The sequence below is a fragment of the Trichoplusia ni genome, chromosome 4 (assembly GCF_003590095.1).
Source record: "Trichoplusia ni isolate ovarian cell line Hi5 chromosome 4, tn1, whole genome shotgun sequence".
NCBI lineage: Eukaryota > Metazoa > Arthropoda > Insecta > Lepidoptera > Noctuidae > Trichoplusia > Trichoplusia ni.
The window spans coordinates 9,744,047-9,761,887 of NC_039481.1; the positions used below are offsets into that span (position 1 = coordinate 9,744,047).

A 17,841-nucleotide genomic window follows, 5' to 3' on the forward strand; every position below is an offset into this window, starting at 1 on the left:
GCTTAGGTGGTGCTATTTCAATTTCAAGGAGCTTTACCGGTGGGTAACTCTTACGCTTTTATTTATAGTTCAACATTATTTAAAGGTTATATTTTTAGAGTGCATTTTAAAAATAGTATATTGAAGACGCTAGCACGAAGCTTGGTAAGCTCTACAAGCTTTGCGACGTCATGCTTTCGTGTACAAATTTGGTTTAGAGTTAAAGGCACTTAGACGTACAGCGCGGGGGCTGGTTGGATTTTATGAAGATAGAAAATCTTAAGAGAATAAGGGTTTCAGGAAAGGTCTTGAAATTAGGTACAGAAAGAGACGACAAAATTAAATTTTACCTGCAAAAGATAATCGTCTCAAACTCTCAAAGTTCTCAAAAACGCCTCTGCATGCCGGAGGTGTGTCGCGGTGTACGTCTTTAAAAAAGGACCGGGTCTCTTCCCTTGAACTAATCCCGTGAATGAAAATAGATATAAATAATTAGGTGATTAAATATGCGATGTCTCTAGAAAACTAAAACAGAAATCGTTTTGACTATTTCACGCAGTAGCATCTTAACACTATCATTTTGAATATATTTATAATTTTGAATAACTTAAGTCTTAAATCTCACGGCTAGTCTAACTAAACGATTTTAATAAACTTGGTGGCCATCCTTGTGTCGCGGGGGTTTCACAAACATTCAATTCACATGCACAAAGACAGCCAACTCAGAAAAAGCATTCGAAGATCGCACAAATGCAATACCCTAGTGTAAAATATCGACTTCCCAATATTAAAACAGATATTTTAGCAAACATTGACTCCAAACTACATGGTCAATGTAACAAAAAAGCCGAAGGAAGTACTGTCAGTAGGCTACAATGAGTGATTGATTGTCTGTCTATGAGAAGTAAGACCGATAGGATATCAGTCACATTGACAGAGCGGCACATCAATCAAATTACAACAATTAACTGTTGAAAGCTGATGATATAATAATATCAAATGTAACATACATGATGGTATGTTACGATATTAAGTTTAATGAAAACACTAAATGTGTAAAATTTAATGAAACGGAACAACGGAACCGTTGTAAAATGTCTGTGCTATTGGGGGAGGCCTATGTCCAGAAGTGGATGAATAAGGGTTGATGATGATGTTTGTCCTTAGACGTAATTCAATAGTGAATCTTTATTTAAAAAAGAATTTTGTGCACGGTTTTTTTTGGAAAATGAGTTAAAATAAAAATAAGCCGGTCAAACTTACCGGGTTGGTTTTTTATCTTTAGATCATGAATGTGTCGTATAAAATTAATTCATAGAAAAAGCAAACGTAAAAACATTGGTTACCCATTAAATTTATAACCGCACTAACGTAGCTTAACCTCGATTTTATTTCTTATGACAGCAACAGAAATACATCAATCAGCGAAAATTTCAAAAATCAAGCTATCATGATTCTTCAGACGCAGGCTGACAGACGGACACAGCCTTAATAACAGGTTCCCGTTTCTTTATAAATATTTTTACCCATGAATTGAAACTGCCCATTCAAATTCCAGCAAAGTCAATAAAAGTCCACAAATAGACACAGGCATGGGCACAGTTCTATTCCAGTATTCCTAATGCAGTCTGTGACAGCACGGAAATAGGTCTGTGGATAGTGTGTGACGTCACAGCGGAGAATGAATTACTTATACCTCAATCGGAGCTTTAAATAACGGGATGAGATGCATTTATGACTGAATGGATATTGGATGAAGAGGAAAGTTTTTAATTTTAAATGGGTTTTTATATTGTCCGTTAATTTTATCGCAAGGAAGTAGTTAACTTATGTATATGTTCAAATGCTCGGCAAAAAGCTTTTCCTCAACACCAAAGGATCATTGAGGAAATCATGACCACCAACCAGAATAACTCTTTTTCGAATCGACGGAGTGAGATGACGATATTTGGAATCTATTTGCCCTTCACCATATGTCAATGCTTTCGCCTTCGGACCATTTCTGTTCCAATTTTAAGGGCTGATCTTTATCATGCACATCGTCTACTTTGTAGTATTTTGAAAACTCTGGAATAACTACAAAATCTCATAATACCTTTCATTAGCCCCCTCCCCTAGGATGTGATGAAATCCTCACATTTTTGACAGCTATCACACGACTGGTTTTAGGATTCACCCGAAGTCCTTTATAACGCACTGCCGGTTACGAGTAGAACTTTAAAATGTCAGTTTTAAATTCTATAGACCATAAACGCATGACGAATAAAACACGTTTGTAATGACATTCTCGTACAGTTATCCGCAAGCCGGTAATACGTGCGGATATGAAGTTACTTCCCTACAACTCGACTATTCACTTGTCTAAACCGAACTAGCGTAGAATAAACTTCATTCAAGTAGTGGCGGTGCGCGGATACGCTGCGGATATTGCGGATATCTCGCGGATACTGATAAGCCGCTTACTGCAGAATACTTAATTAAATTTATCTGGTGGGAGATGCATAAAGGTACTTTTAATACTTCGTGACTTCAAAAGAAATTGTATCGGAGGTATTAAATTAATCCGCTCTTGTGGTTAATAAAATATCGATACATGTATTTATACAGTATCGGCGTGTTTCTATGGTTAATGTGTTACCCAGTTGTATCTAATAGGTATGTCAGATAGACAGCGCTCATGAGAGATATGGTATTGAGCTTGATTTAAGGAGACTGAAGGTAAACCGCAAAATGCGTGAAAAATCATTCTTCTAAGCAATCTTATAAATCCTACAAGTACGTTCTCAATCTCTCAGTCGATATGCTTTTCATGAGTTGCATAAGTATACAATGTCAATTTATCATCTGGGATATTGATTTTTAAGTAGCATGGACAAAGACAACCAGTTTCAAGACAAGCGTTTGTTGATCACACAACACGTCGCCCACAATGGGTTTGCCTTGGTGACCTACACCATCTCGGCTATCCGTTCATCAGTTATCACGAAAAATCTTATCAACTAAAAAGGAAGGTGGTTAAGTACTTCTGTAATGACATTGTTATGGGCATAGCCGGTAGTTAAAGCTAGCTATGAATGTATAATTAGCCTCACCTGAGCACTGAACCGCAGGTTTTATCACACACGTCGCACTTGGCCGCCACCGGCAGATTCCCCTCCAGCCATTGATGCGGCATTATTATGTTCTGAAACAACATGAAACAATTATCATACTTAAATTATTTAAACGATTATTTGAGAATATGAAAATGTCAAGGTCTTCGTAATTTAAAGTAACGTCAGATACAGACATAAGTCTTAGAATAGAAAAGGTACATTATTTTCTATAGCCTTGTACGAAAACAGGGAATTGCAAACATCGTTTAAATTATAATACAAAAATAATGATACAGTCTTACAGTTCATTTGCGATTTAGTATACGGGGCGGTTTAACTAATTCCATTTCTTTGTTGAAGATGCATAAAGGAAAGGTTCATGAAACCCCAAAATTTTAAAATTAAATTTGCCTGGAAACCCGAAAAAGTTTCTACCAGCAATAACAATCACCAATTGAAAATCCCTTTCTCCAAGTTTAAAGTGTCATGAATGTTTGATTGATCAAAGATTCCCGTCACGATCCCCTATTAAACAAGTTAGAAGCTGCAGGATTGGCGTCCAGAACACGCTCGCTCCTGAATGCGCGGGAAATTTGCGAGACACGAAGCGAATGCAAAAGAAAGAGTTTGTAAATCAAACAGGTTTTGTTCTTTTATTGCACCTCTTTCGTGAGCTATTTAATTTATACCAGAGTTGGAGGACAAAGAATCTTAAAGTTATAAAATTTTCTAACTGGCACAGCGGTTGCGAAGTGAATTTTACATTTTTTTCGGGTTACCATGAGCTTTAGTTTAAACTACACTCGACTCCTACACTGAAAAATGAATTAGAATTTACTCAATTTCCGAACATTCGGTTTCATCATTAATGTTATTATTGTAAAGCTGAAGAGTTTTTTTTGCTTTGTTTGAACGGGCTAATCTCAGTAACTATACGGGTCCGGTATGAAATATGATTTCCCTTTTCGATAGCCCACTTATTGAGGGAAATATTTAGGATAGATATCAACTATACAAACCTATATTTCTTAGGAGTAGGAAAGTAATAAAACACGTTAAAAAAAGGGAGAGAAGCTGCGGGAAAATTAAAGCTATGAATCAGTTTTAAAAAATCGTAACTTATATTAAGTTACGATTTTTACGATCGTCATTGAAACGTGGATGAAATCGCGTGCGAAAGCTAATTGGTATTAAAAACGGGTATGATAGCGATCTGTTTAGACTATCTCAACTCTTAATAATGATATCTAAGTAAACAAAAAATAAAACAAAACAATCCGCATATGTCATACAAATGTTTTGACTACAAACTCTTTTGAGAGCGCTTACTATAAAGACTCTAATTTAGGTCTGTTTGCATTGTGAGAACGAGATACCGCTATGTTCAATGTCATGCATCTCGCTTCGACAAAAGCAACAGTCCTTTAAAAGTTCACAGTACCAGTACAGGTCATAACAATAGAGTGAGAAATCAGTTCAAATAAACACGAAACTAAATTTAATCAACTTCACAAAATGCAGAGGAAAAGTCATTGTTTCACAGTCAATTAGAATCGTCTGTAGTGTGAACAAACAGTTTATTGGAAATTCTGCAATTCTGATTTTCTGTCATGTTAATTTTGTGAAATGGCATTGTTTTGATTTAATTAAAATGTTAGTTTAAATACTGTTATTTGAATGTTGGGTGTACTGTTTGAAAGTCACTGACATTGGAGTCTGAAGGGTCATTCTTTATGCCTTGGGAGTTTATAGGGACGAATTGTGACGGTATTCGATTATATTTAGTTAGAAGCTGATGCTATAAAATGATAGACTGTTTAGAATTCGGTCGTTCGTTGTAAGTCATACTTTAGATAAGAAATAAACAAAACGATTCCATTTCGGAATATCACAGTCGCGATTGTTCAGCAACTGAAATCATATGTCTCATGGGCGTTCGTTTAATCAAAGACCGCCTAAAATTAAGCTTCTCATGTGTATTTGAAGGTCTTAATACATTGGTCAGCCCCCATATTTGTCTACCCATCATCGCTTCTAAGTGATGCGATATAAGAAACGGTTATATAAGAAACTGTTATCAACAGAAAGCAAGATTATAAAAACCATTACAGATTTTAATTGGCTAGACCGACTTTTAAATGTATCCAAGAATACTTGCACGTAATTCACCTTTTCTATTAAACATTTGAAATCGCGCAATCCGTTCAGGATCTATGATACTACAGGCAGACAGACCGAGAAGTCAAACATATAACACCCCTCTTCTTACGTCGGGGTTAATAAATAAATTCTGCTTAAACATTACCTAACACCAGCCAATAATATAAAACCATTTACAATACAACCTCCTTTATACCTCAATGTCAGCAGAAGCTTTGATTTTACTTTAATCAGAGATATGGAGTAAGTATCAATCTCTTAATGCCGGGATTAAGGTTTCATTGCTGCGGCTCCAAGAATGAGCGGAAAAAGATCTGAGGGTTATCTTAGACGTTTCTGTATTATCTCGATCAGAAATTTTCCGTTTCATGATTAACGGTCGTATTGAAGAACAAGAATAGACGAATTTAAACTCTTGGTCAGTGGACTTAGCCAGCGTTTAGCTAAGAGTTGCAGGTTCGAGTCCCGTGTAATGTTATTTTCTTCCTTTATTACTCGCTTCCTTATGCAGGTTGTACTGTCTGTGTATTGAGTAATTAAGATACTGATATTAATGTAATGTTTCTTAGATATAGCCTTAAAATAACGTCGAATAATATATCCTATATAATATATCCTGTGACAACTCACACACGGTTATCTGATCCCAAGCTAAGCAGAGCTTGTGTTATGGTAACCAGACAACTGATAAACTTACTTATATATTTCTGAATACATACATATTATAGATAAATTACACCCAGACACAGAACAAATGATCGTGCTCATCACACAACATTTGTCCTGGGCGGGAATCGAACCCACGACCTCCGGTATAGCAGTCAGGGTCACTAACCACAAGACCAACAGGCCAGTCGGAACGCCATCGAACAACGACTTCAAAAGGTGATGTATAAAATCGATACATGGAAAGTAAATATCTAAAAACGTGTTAATTAATTATTTATATATGTATGTTTAATATCCCACTTTACTAGAACCATTTATCCACTACTTACATAGATACTGCCTGGCTTTATACCGAAAACTTTCCTTAATGTATGTGCAGAATAAAAATGAAATATTGTCGAAAAAAACATTTTTATTACGGCCTTTGTGAAACATTGCGAGCGCAAGCAAAGGTTGTGTAATATTAATATCTCGTTATTCATACGGAACAAAAGGACAATTACGAGGAACTTTATTCTGGAATTAAATTACAGATTTTCACACGGTTATGTTGCGACGGGTTCTCGTGAATTAAATTTAACGGTGCGGACGAATTATTAAATCGTTTGTTTTTTTTATGGTTCCTTACGTACGGGAATAAAAAAGAATATAGACCAAGTACTGAGGCACTGCTGTTCGCTCGTCTGATACCACACTGTATTTCATGAGCCATGTAGGTTAGACAAATTGTTGTACAATTAAATGACAAATGATATTAGCTTATCAGCGAGGTGTTGACATATATCGTCTCTCAAGTGGTGATTCTTTTTAAAAACGATATTTTTTTTATTTAATACTAGCTGACCCAGCAAAAGTTGTTTTGCTGAATATATTTTTTTCTAGTTGTAGTTATGTATTTTTTAATGCCACATTATAAAAAAATAAAAAATTTCGTCCAAAAAATAAAATATTTTTTTTAGTTTGAGCAACCCTTATCACTTAGGGGTATGAAAAATACATGTTGTTCTATTCTCAGACCTACTGAATACCCATATAAAATATGGTAAAAATCGGTTAAGCCGTTTCGGAGGAGTAGGGTAACTAACATCGTGACACGGGAATTTTATATATTAGAAGAAGATAGAAGAAGAAGAAGATGAAAAAAGTTAGTAAAAATCTTGGACGAAAAGGGTTCCGTAACCAAGAACAATCTTATCTTATAACTACTACTGGAATTAATTTATAAAGTGCTTCAAAGTACAATAAAGATTGCGATCACTGACCCGACTACAGCACACAATCACTGTTAAAACTTTTACGTACATTTAACGGTGTCGTAAACGATGTACTTGCTTACGTGACAAACGGATAACTCTACGTGGTAACATGTTATTTTAGTTTTGGAAAATATAATGCATTTTTTATTAGTTTCATTCATTATGAACAAAATACAGGAAATATGAGTTTAATTCGATTTAAAAAATACGACTTAAATTTTGCTATTTCCACCATAAATACAACTTACATACATTTAAGAACTGACCATTTGCTGCTACCAGCGCTCTTTCTTCAATCATAATCTCTTTGAAAAATTGACAACAACGAAAAAGGACCAGCATTTCCCGAGATTATCACATTCATCAACCAAACACAACTGTTCAGCCATTTAAAATTAACGTTACAGACAAATCCTTTGACATAATCTCACCCCTTCAGCATCTTCCACGACATGAGGTCCTAGCGAGGCAAGCGTACTCCATTTACAAGACGGCGGCGCCCGCGACGCGCACCGCTTGTGCGCCTTGTACTTGCAGAGCTCGCAGGCGAGCGCGTGCGCAGTGCCGAGCGCGCCGAGCGGCTCGCGGCACACGTTGCAGAAGGTCGGCCGAGCGTGCGTCGCTGCGTACCTGTCGAGAGATAAGTTTATAATTTTTATTTATAAAGAAAAAAAATAAAGAATTGGCCATTTAGGTAAATTGAATTAAAAAAGGACGGACAGTTGTTGTTTTTAGCGCGTAAGTATCGCTCACTTGTGCGGTATAGGAGAAGTGGATTTCATTTAATCATTTATAGCCTGACCATTTTAGTTCATTAGTAGGACCCAATTCGAATACGATTTGCGCCCCCGTCGAGGCTTCAGCTCATGATTTACGATATTTCGATAAGTACGCGTGCATTAAAAATGCAATGTCAGTGCAAATAATTCTTTTTTTTTGTATAAAAATTTTTTGGTGGTTTGTTTGTTTCGATACTTATCAGTAGGTACATGTTTTATAGGGAAGCTACGTTATAAGTATTATTTCTCATAAATCTGTCTGATTATGGTTTTGTACGTCAAATACCCTATTATTACACTTAGAGCAACAAGTAGCTATTTCTTATAGAGCAAGATGACAGAGACTCTTGCAATCATGATTACACACAGACACTCCTATTTAAACTGTTTGTATCTGTCAATAAGTGTCTCCAACAGACGCGACGACAAACAATCCCGAGGTGTTTGTAAACAAAGAAAATAAAATGCAGTTCCGATTCCAAGCTGTTTATCAGAGACACAAGACAAGTAGAGGAAACTTTTTTAGAAGTTCCTTTTTGTTTATTTGTTAAAAAATCCGATTCTAGGCAGACTCACAGACTTCAAAGTTAAAAAATGACAGTTTTTGGTTTATAAGCGTTTATTTTCTACACTTAATTCATAATTATAGCACTACTCTAAACACACTTTTTTATGTAAATAAAGATTACTTAATGACTTTTTAAATATCCAAGTTTATTTTTACACTGAAAATGACTCTAAGAGTATAGCAACATTCTTGTTCACTGTCTTGTTCTTCTTACAACCTTGTAAGAATTGTGATTGTGGTCGATGTTCAACCAATTTTCAGAGTTTAAAACCGCGTTTAGACCCCTGTCATGATTTTACACACCCTTGAAATATACTACAGTTAATTACTTTCTAATAAGCGCCTGAATTAAAAATTAGATTGCTGCGTGATAAGTGTGATTATATTTGAAAGTCCAACGTTCATCTTAACCTATCACTGCTCATCCAATTGCATTGTAATAAAAGAACGCAATTAAAAACAGAAGACAATCGAGACCAATAAACAAAAAAGCATAAAAAAATGATAAACCCCAGTCGAAATAAAAATGAAGTGGCGAACGGGGGAATAATTGCATTCCCGATCAGCGCACTAGTCAAACGGGTAATTGTGTAGCCAACGGGGACAGGTCGGAGGGGGATAAGGTGGGAGAAAAGGGGGAGACGGGGATACCGACTAATACTGAGACCGACGTGTTCGTTACACGGTGTTACAGTTTAAAAGTTCTCTATTCACAGTTATTAATTACTTTGTTCAAAGGCCGTGGCTTTTGTCGAGTTCTACTTCTCGGTCTAGTTGTTGGATTGCATTTAACGGGAGTATTGAGTTCTGTCATATAGCAAAGCGTTGTAAGTTACATTTCTCTACGCTACGATTAAATTATATACATTACAGTAGCATTCGCTATGTATGTGTCAAATTTAAACCTAATTGAAAAACGTACTAAGGTATATTGTCAAGGCAAAAGTTTTCCAGTATGGAAAGATGTTTGTTACTCCTTTACGCAAAGTAACTGAATGGATTTAGAAAAAATATGGTACACACATAATTTATAACCTGGATAATTTTTTTACGTATTTTTATTCGGAATTTGTAACAGGCGGAGTCGGAGGCAATAGCATGTTCGATACAAAAATGAAATAACTCAACCGTATCTCAATTCTGTTTCTCAGAATTCACATTTCCAATTCGGTGTACGGAGTAATTATTAAAACAAGCAAAACTGAGAAATCGAAAACTCCGCTCGGAAACATGTTCTTTTTTTCTTTTCTCGAATTGAATTGCGAATCCAACTCGATAGTACATCTTTCCACAAAGGCAACGGATTTAAATTTTAATAATACAACCAGCCAGTACCACTTTCAATCATGAGAACGTTAATAAAGGAGTGAACACAATGCGGGGATCTCTCAAAAATCCTTTTTTAACAAAGCCTCAAATTTTTGCGGGCCTTTTGTTAATGATAATTAATTTGTCGTGTTATCCGAGTTATTCGGGAGCTTACAATACAAGCGGACGAGACTGTGAATACATTTTACTGCTTGTAAAAACAAGTGACAATCTATGTGGTAATTTCTGTTTGGCCAGTGTCCCGGTTTTGCGTTGCCAACCGAACGTGGATTTGATCGAACCTTTTCGGTGTATTTTCAATAGATTGCAATACGATTATCTGTATGAAGGGTTTTCTGTTTTTGGAGATTATTGAGCCTTCCACACGAGGTGAAAAAACCTATTCGTACTCTTCGTCGTTATTTAGATAGGTAACGTTTTTTTAAATTGAAAATGTTTGTGAATTTAATGAAGAGTGGAATGTAAGGAAGAAATGGAAGAGAAACGCATATTGCGCAGACTACTAATTATATAAATATTACTATCCTACTTATCCTTTCTACTAATAAATAAACGGCAGAGTTTGTACATAAATATGGATTTTTTTTCCTCTTTCACGCAAAGCCTTTCGGATTTAGACGAAACTTGGTACACATATAGTTTATAACAAGGATTCCCGTGGGATCATTTGCGATTTGTAGCGAATGGTACCGCGAGCAACAGCTTGTCTATTAATTAAAAGGTAAGGTAGCAGTCTTACCAGTGATGGTCACCGGAGGACAGTCGCGCGACCAGGTCCGCGACGTCGGCGCCGCGGTGCAGCGCCCCGCGCAGCGCGCCCGCCCACGACTCCATCTCGCTGCGGCTGTCCGCGCACAGCACCAGGCAACGACTCGCTGTTATCACCTGTAAGTTAAGTACCTTTGAGTATATTATCGTAAAGCAATCCTCTGATGATGATGGTGGGATATGGTGTTTAAGATTTTCCAGTGTTCTTTTGTTGTTTGTCTGTGTGAAATATAAAAAGATGTTTTATTTGGGGCAACATAACGAATTTTCACACAATTTGTCAAGAACTGAAGCAACTGTAGTAAAATAATTTTCCAATTAAAAAAGATTGTCAATCTCACGAATGCTTGTAATACTATATTTTCAGATAAAGCGGCAACAGAAATACATCATCTGTGAAAATTTCAACAGTCTAGTTATCACTGTCAGGTTTATGAGATACAGCTTGGTGAAAGATGAACCGAAGGACAGACAACGGCGCCTCAATTATCGGATTCCGTGTCAACTTCCCAAAGGTACAAAACCCTAAAAATAACAACAATAATCAAAGCTTTGAATTTATAATACACAATTACCTACCTATATAACTACAAAACAATAAGGACAATGATTTATGAAGATTTGTCATATGCTCGCAATCTCAAAGTATTTCAGTTAGAAAGCGGTTGAGTGTACAATAATAGTTTTAGTTTTCATGGGGCCTGTGCCTTGCAAAGATTATCGATTCCTGCTTATTATAGCTTATAAGGGGAGTTTGAAAGGGAGTGGTAGAGGATTGAAGAGGGATCTTTCATATTTATACAACTTGTTTTGATTAAAAATAGTTATTAGTTTTGTAAATAAATTTCGTACATATTCTGATGATACTATAAACTTAATTTATTTGTCAATTAATAGTATAAACTCAATTAAATTTGTGAAAACATTTTACATTCGAAGTTAATCGTAAATCGAATTTCTTTTTGAGAATTGAGGGATTTTTAAAAATAAAATTATTTTGCAAACCACGCTCAGGTGCGGTTTTGAAAAATTTTTGCGGGTGCAGATTTCGTCGAAACACTTTGTATAAAAGAGACCTCCTATTTAAAACACCAATCGGTCAAAAGTAGTCAGCTGTGAAAGCGCATGATCTAGGACTCCAATTGGGTCCAAAATAAGTCAGGCAATCTCGATAAATATGCTTCACTAATCCGTTATTAATTTTAGTCTTAAATATAGCGGGAAAGATTCTAGACAGGTGATACAATACATGGAAATCTAATTAACTGTACCTGAAGAGTTTCTAGTATTTTTCAAAAAATCTATGTAATTCAAATTATGAAATAGAGACCTTTTCGATCTCAGAATGGAAAAGACACGATAAACGTACGCAAGTAAAAAGGCAACGTTTAGTCAAAACAAGTTTATCATCAGAATCAGACTTAACAAAGTCAACAAATTACGCAATCCATTAACATTTATCATAAAGGATATGTAGAACTGAAACTGAAAATAAATCCACGTGATATGAACACCACATCCAATGCGGTTGAACAACGGTTGTATTTAAGGATACTGCCCACTACACCGTTCCGTACCATGAGGGTGCTATGAACGTGCCAGGCAAAAATTTATAGATTAAAAAAAACAAAATACCCACGTTTTTAAATGACACTCCATTCAAATTTTATCAAATTCTGCCCAGCCGTTTTTATAGTTGTAAATTGCATTGTCATGTGATTTGAAGCTACCTTGAAAATTTCAGCCTGCTAGCTTATCGGGAAGTGAATCAAAATTGAATTACAAATGTCCAACCGGAACGACAAACAAACATAGAAGCAAGAAAGTGAGTTTATAAAAAACGTGGGAAAATGTGGGAAAAAATAATCTCTGTATTAAAAAAGCCACGGTGCTGGTTGGTAACGAAAACCTAGGGCATGGTCTCATACTTTCTCAAGCAGAGAATATTTTTTGCCTGATACGTTCATAGCACGGTCATGGTATGGAACGGTGTTGTGGGCAGTCGCCTTTAAGGGCACACGTTTCGGGTATCGTGAATATCAAAGAGATTACACACTTGTATCCGTGTAACTTTGTTACGAAACGTTTGTTGTGTACTATTTCGTATTAGCTTTTGCACGTGACTCTGACTCGTTACGTAGGGTTCTGGAGCTAATGATTCGATTTTAGGTGACGATCTAAGTTGAAATACTCATCTATTTTTTAGTTTTATTCATAGTTTTAATGTAATATAAGTATTTTAGTTTCATGCAGTTATTGTGAATTGTGAGCCTGAAGATCTTTCACACAGGCTCCGAACCTAGTTCAGACCTCCTTTCTCACAAACGTTATAAGAAATAAAGTATATTATTAATTATGCTCGATAAATAATTTAGTGGCGTGCACTTGGAGAGGCGCATGTCCAGCAGTGGACTGCGATAGGCTGATGATGATGATGATGAAATAATTTAGTTTTTAATTAAACGTCAACTAACAATAAAGTCTTGAGCATACTGCATACCTATAAAATCTCTATAATAGAGAAAAAGTTTATTGATTCTTATAATAGGGTAAACTATTATTGGTAAGTCTATAAGGGTAAACTTTTCAAAACATGAAAAAAACGTAACTTTATATCTTTTTCGTAAATTTAAATTGACTTAATTGCAGGGGTGGCGCAAAGTCATGTGATACGCGACCAGACACATAAATCTATTTTTTTTATATCTACTGGCCAGCTAATACTTTACTTTAGATCGATGTAAAATATATATTTAGAAAAATAAATGAATAGATCCATACCATCGAATAATAATGGGGGTTTTACAAACATGCAAGGCAAATGCATAAAGACACCTAAACTCAGGACAAGCGTTCGTGGACCACATAAATGCTTATGCGGGGTTCGCAACGTTTCGTTTTGTTTCGTCGTTTTTTTTTCTTTAAAGCTCACATTACAAAATTTAAAATAAAACATGTAGGTAAGTAGATTATGTAAATCAGTAGGCCACGGGTAGCATTATAATTACAAATAAAATACACGTAATAACAGTCTCGTGTAATTTGGGCTTATATTCCGTTATTATCTCGTAATTACAGTATTACCTTTTATATAACCTTAGCATAATAATATACTCCAATTTAAACCTAAAAAGAAAATTAGGGCAATAATTTTAGGTTACGTATTTATATATTTTTGACCGAGGCAAAAAACATTTCATCTACTTTTAAAGGGCAAAAGTCAATCAATCTAAATGTGTTTTTTTTCTGAACATAACTTAGGTAATGTCTAAAGTATGTTTTATCTTTAATTAGATCAAAAATAACAATAATTGCAATGAATATTTTCAAATTCTTGACATAGTTCAACATGTCCTAAATAGCAAAACGGCTTAAAACTTAAGAAATAATTCACACAAAAGTTCTTTTGTGTGAATTAATTCTATTTCTTTTATAAACACAAAACTAAGAAATACAGCCTCAGGAACACAAAGACTAACTAGCACTTAACTAAACTTCCAAACATCATAAATCTTACCATTTTAGTAGTTTTATTTTGAAACTGGCAACACATGTTCGTACGTAAGGACCAAAACAATAATATTATTGCGCGGTAAATTAATATCGCCGTTCGTGGAGTACCCGTAGTGACGCACAGACAATACCGTGTTTATGTGTTTTACCGTTTTTCATTTAAAATTATCATTCGTTTATTTTTCATTAGAAAGAGCGAATAATTAAAATGTTCACATATGTAATTGACTGGCTTGTTGGTCTAGTGGTTAGTGACCCTGTTTGCTATACCGGAGTTCGTGAGTTCGATTCTCTAGAGGAACAAATATTTGTGCGATGAGGAAGATGATTTGTTCAGTGTCTGGGTGTAAATTATCTATATTATGTATGTATCCAGAAATATATAAGTATAGTATAGTATGTCAGTTATTTAAAACACATAATACAAGCTTTGCTTAGTTAGAGGCTAGATAGCGTTGTGAAAAAGACAAACAAAACAATGCCTCGCAAAAGATAGAATGGGTAATGTCAAGATATTTGCCTCAAGTCAGAGAGCGAGTAAAAAAGAAAAAGAGATATCTAATTCCTTAACAGAAAGCCCCGTCAAGTACTTCAAGTTGACGGTTTCGGACTGAAAAGTTAAAAATCCCGGCCGGCACCGAAATGACATTCCGTTTGATAAGTCACGTGACTTTAACCTGTCATATCTATACATTCGAGCCATTTCTATTATCATTAACGATAGTAAAAATGACATTTGGCTGTTTACTACCATAAAGCTAAAAAATCTATCTTTTATTCTCTCATCTCTAAAATTCATAACCTCAAATATAATATTTCCCGCCACAATATCGCTGACATAACCGACCGCAGCGATATTAAATAAGCGCGGTCTGAATTTTACTAGTAAATGTCAAACAATATGTATAGTGGGGCTGTATGCGACGCAAAAGCCTCGTATCACAGCTGTCACGAAACTAAATGGAAATTAAAATGATACGACTGTTAATCGTACTACGTGGTGAATATGTTATGTAATATTTTGGCACGTTTGTTCAAAAGTGGAGTTTAATGTGTTAATGATTTTTTTGTTTTATAGTAAGGCCTGAATACTTCAGTTCTGATATTGTTGACTTGGGGTGCATAATTACTAGGTCTCTGTTTTCTGTTCGTCCATCACCAGCCTGACTCTGATTCATCGTAATATACGTAATTTAAGTTATGTTTGTGTTTCTTCGACACGCACTTGAATGATTTTGTTTAAACACCAGTCCATCATAATCATCACAGTTAGATGCATAAATAAGTTATTTCTCTAAGGAGTTCTGAGAAGCTTCATTTGCGACTACAACTAAAGTCTGTTACCGTACTACCCAACGTTGTCTATTTTTAACCACCCAGCTTTGCGGCAATCAAAAATGCTAATGTACAAAGAGCAATTCCCACGCCGGCCGTGCCCTTCCAGTGGCGAGGAAAAACCACCACTAAACCCTTATCGGTCCTTCGGGACAAACGATGTTTTTGTTAACTGACGGTCTTATTGCGCGCATTGTAACGTGACATAATTCCCTTTACGCTACATAGCCGGCAATGAATACTAATTTATTGGAACTCGTACGACGATACGGTGTAAACGAGCGTGGTAATAGGTGGGAAACGATTTAGTAGGTAGCGGCACGCGATGTACTTATTTAAAGTGGATCGCTTTTACTCGAAGTAATAGATGGGCTCTTGAGTTCAATTGATATAGATACACCATTACGAGGGAGCTCCTGAAAGAAGTACATGCTTAAAAATGCTAAAGAAAAAATGTTAATATGTTTGTAGGTTTCCGTAGTCCGAACCTCAAAAAGAAAAGCGGAATCTTATAACTGAAGCTCCGCTGTCAGTCTGTCTGTCCATCTGTCCTACCTAGATAGTTGGAACTTTTACAGTTTTTCGCTGTCCAAATGTTAACAAGCGATCAAAGGACATATCGTATTCAGCTTGAATTTTACAAATTCTTTTTCCCCCTCAGGCTTCCGTACCTAAAGGGTAAAATTGGAAAAATAGAGGTCAGTGCGCCTGTCTGTGACCAGGCTAAACCTCATGAACCGTGATATTTAAGACGGGTGAACAGTGCATTAAGCAACATTATAATGTTGCTTAATTCAATTATATCGGTGGTCCCAGTAGCAGATATTGGTACGGCACCCTTTGTGCTTGAGTGTGACTCGCACTTGGTCAGGCTTGATCATTTTTCCTTTTTTTGGGATGTTTTTTATGTATCATTAATTATAGTTACGAAACAATTTGCTCGCGGGCAATGCGTGTTTACATTTAATATATTTTATTATCTTTAGCCGATCGCGTGTTACTTTATTAATATACACCATCTGTATTTTAATTTAACAAGGAATAACATTCGCGAACGCGAAACAGTTACAAATCATTATCTGGATAATTTCTTTCAGTCTGTTGTGGTTGCGGTGGAGGTTAATTCAATTGTTATTTCGTAATTACATACACCTACGTACTTTCTGTGTATAACTTGTACATTTGTTAGTATTTCTTCTTTCATTTAAGGCTTCAAGAACTTACTCGAACGTTTGCATTCAACAGCGATACTGTGATAAAAGTCATAGGATGTCACTATATTTTAAGGACTTCGTTGAAGAATTATGTAATTTAAAGATGTAAACTTTTATTTTTATTTCCCTTAATATCGAATATATTGTATTGTTGTTTTTTTTATTATTTATTCAATCACACTTGTGTGTTTCCATGTTCAAAATATAGCCTTCTGTACGTTTAATTCAAGCTCTGCATTTTTGTTTATATTATGAACTAGCTGTCCCCTTGAAATACGTAGGGTTGAAATTTAGGCGCTGAGCCCTACAAAATAGAGTGGAAACAATTATCGTTTTGTCTAGCTTGAAATTCTTATCTAGAAAAATCACTTTAGTTTATCATTCTTCCTGGTCTTCAAAAATTTGTTATAGCCAGTATAACTAAAAAAAAGACTTCCTCAAATCTCAAACGTGTTTAAGCACATCATTTAACAAACAAAAAGGTGCGGGTTATGACCCTTCCACTTCGCCCTGCACAGCGAGCGCACTCGAGACCCGCTAACGAGAGTAAGGGAATGGTGAGCCCTCACAAAGGTTTGCAACAGTCCTCAAATCTTGACACCGGCGCTCACTGGAAAAGGAGAGATGAAAATTGTTGCTCAGATGCTTTTTTGTGAGTTGTGAGTTTCTTTGGTTACAATATTTTGTCGATTTGGTAGAAACTGGTGGTGATGAATGCTTGGGGATAGACTAGAAGTTTTAAGGAAATATCCAACTGCTTAATTAATAATTCTGACGACTTTTTATTAAGTTTACTGTGTGCACTATACATATAATTCTCGTGTTATAATGATAGTTATCATAACTTTTCCGAAAGGGCTCTGATTACGGCTACTATCTAGTTTTCACCTTCATCATCATTCCCCTGCCCCTATTCCAATTATTATTTGGGATCGGCGCAACAGATCTTCTTCTTCCATATCTATCTATTTGAGGCTATCTCACAATAAACACTTTTTGCAGCCATATTGTCTTTCACACAGTCCATCCATCGTTTCCTTGGTCGTCCTCTTCCCCTATATCCATCCACATCCATACTCAACACCTTCCCCACCACATGACTCTCATTCCTCAGCATAACATGTCCATACTACTATACTAGTTTTCACAACCCTACTTTATATTAAGTATTATTCG

General features: G+C 35.7%; 1 protein-coding gene across 1 annotated transcript in view; it reads right to left on the reverse strand.

Moving 5' to 3' along the window:
* LOC113493054 (diacylglycerol kinase eta) overlaps positions 1-17,841 on the reverse strand; it is a 138,041-nt gene that overhangs the window by 13,669 nt on the left and 106,531 nt on the right. Inside the window, exons 4-6 of the mRNA XM_026870837.1 lie at positions 10,575-10,720; positions 7,591-7,789; positions 3,072-3,163 (exon numbers count right to left, since the gene is read on the reverse strand). Coding sequence (XP_026726638.1) covers positions 3,072-3,163; positions 7,591-7,789; positions 10,575-10,720 — 437 coding nt within the window. The remainder of the gene's footprint in view (positions 1-3,071; positions 3,164-7,590; positions 7,790-10,574; positions 10,721-17,841) is intronic.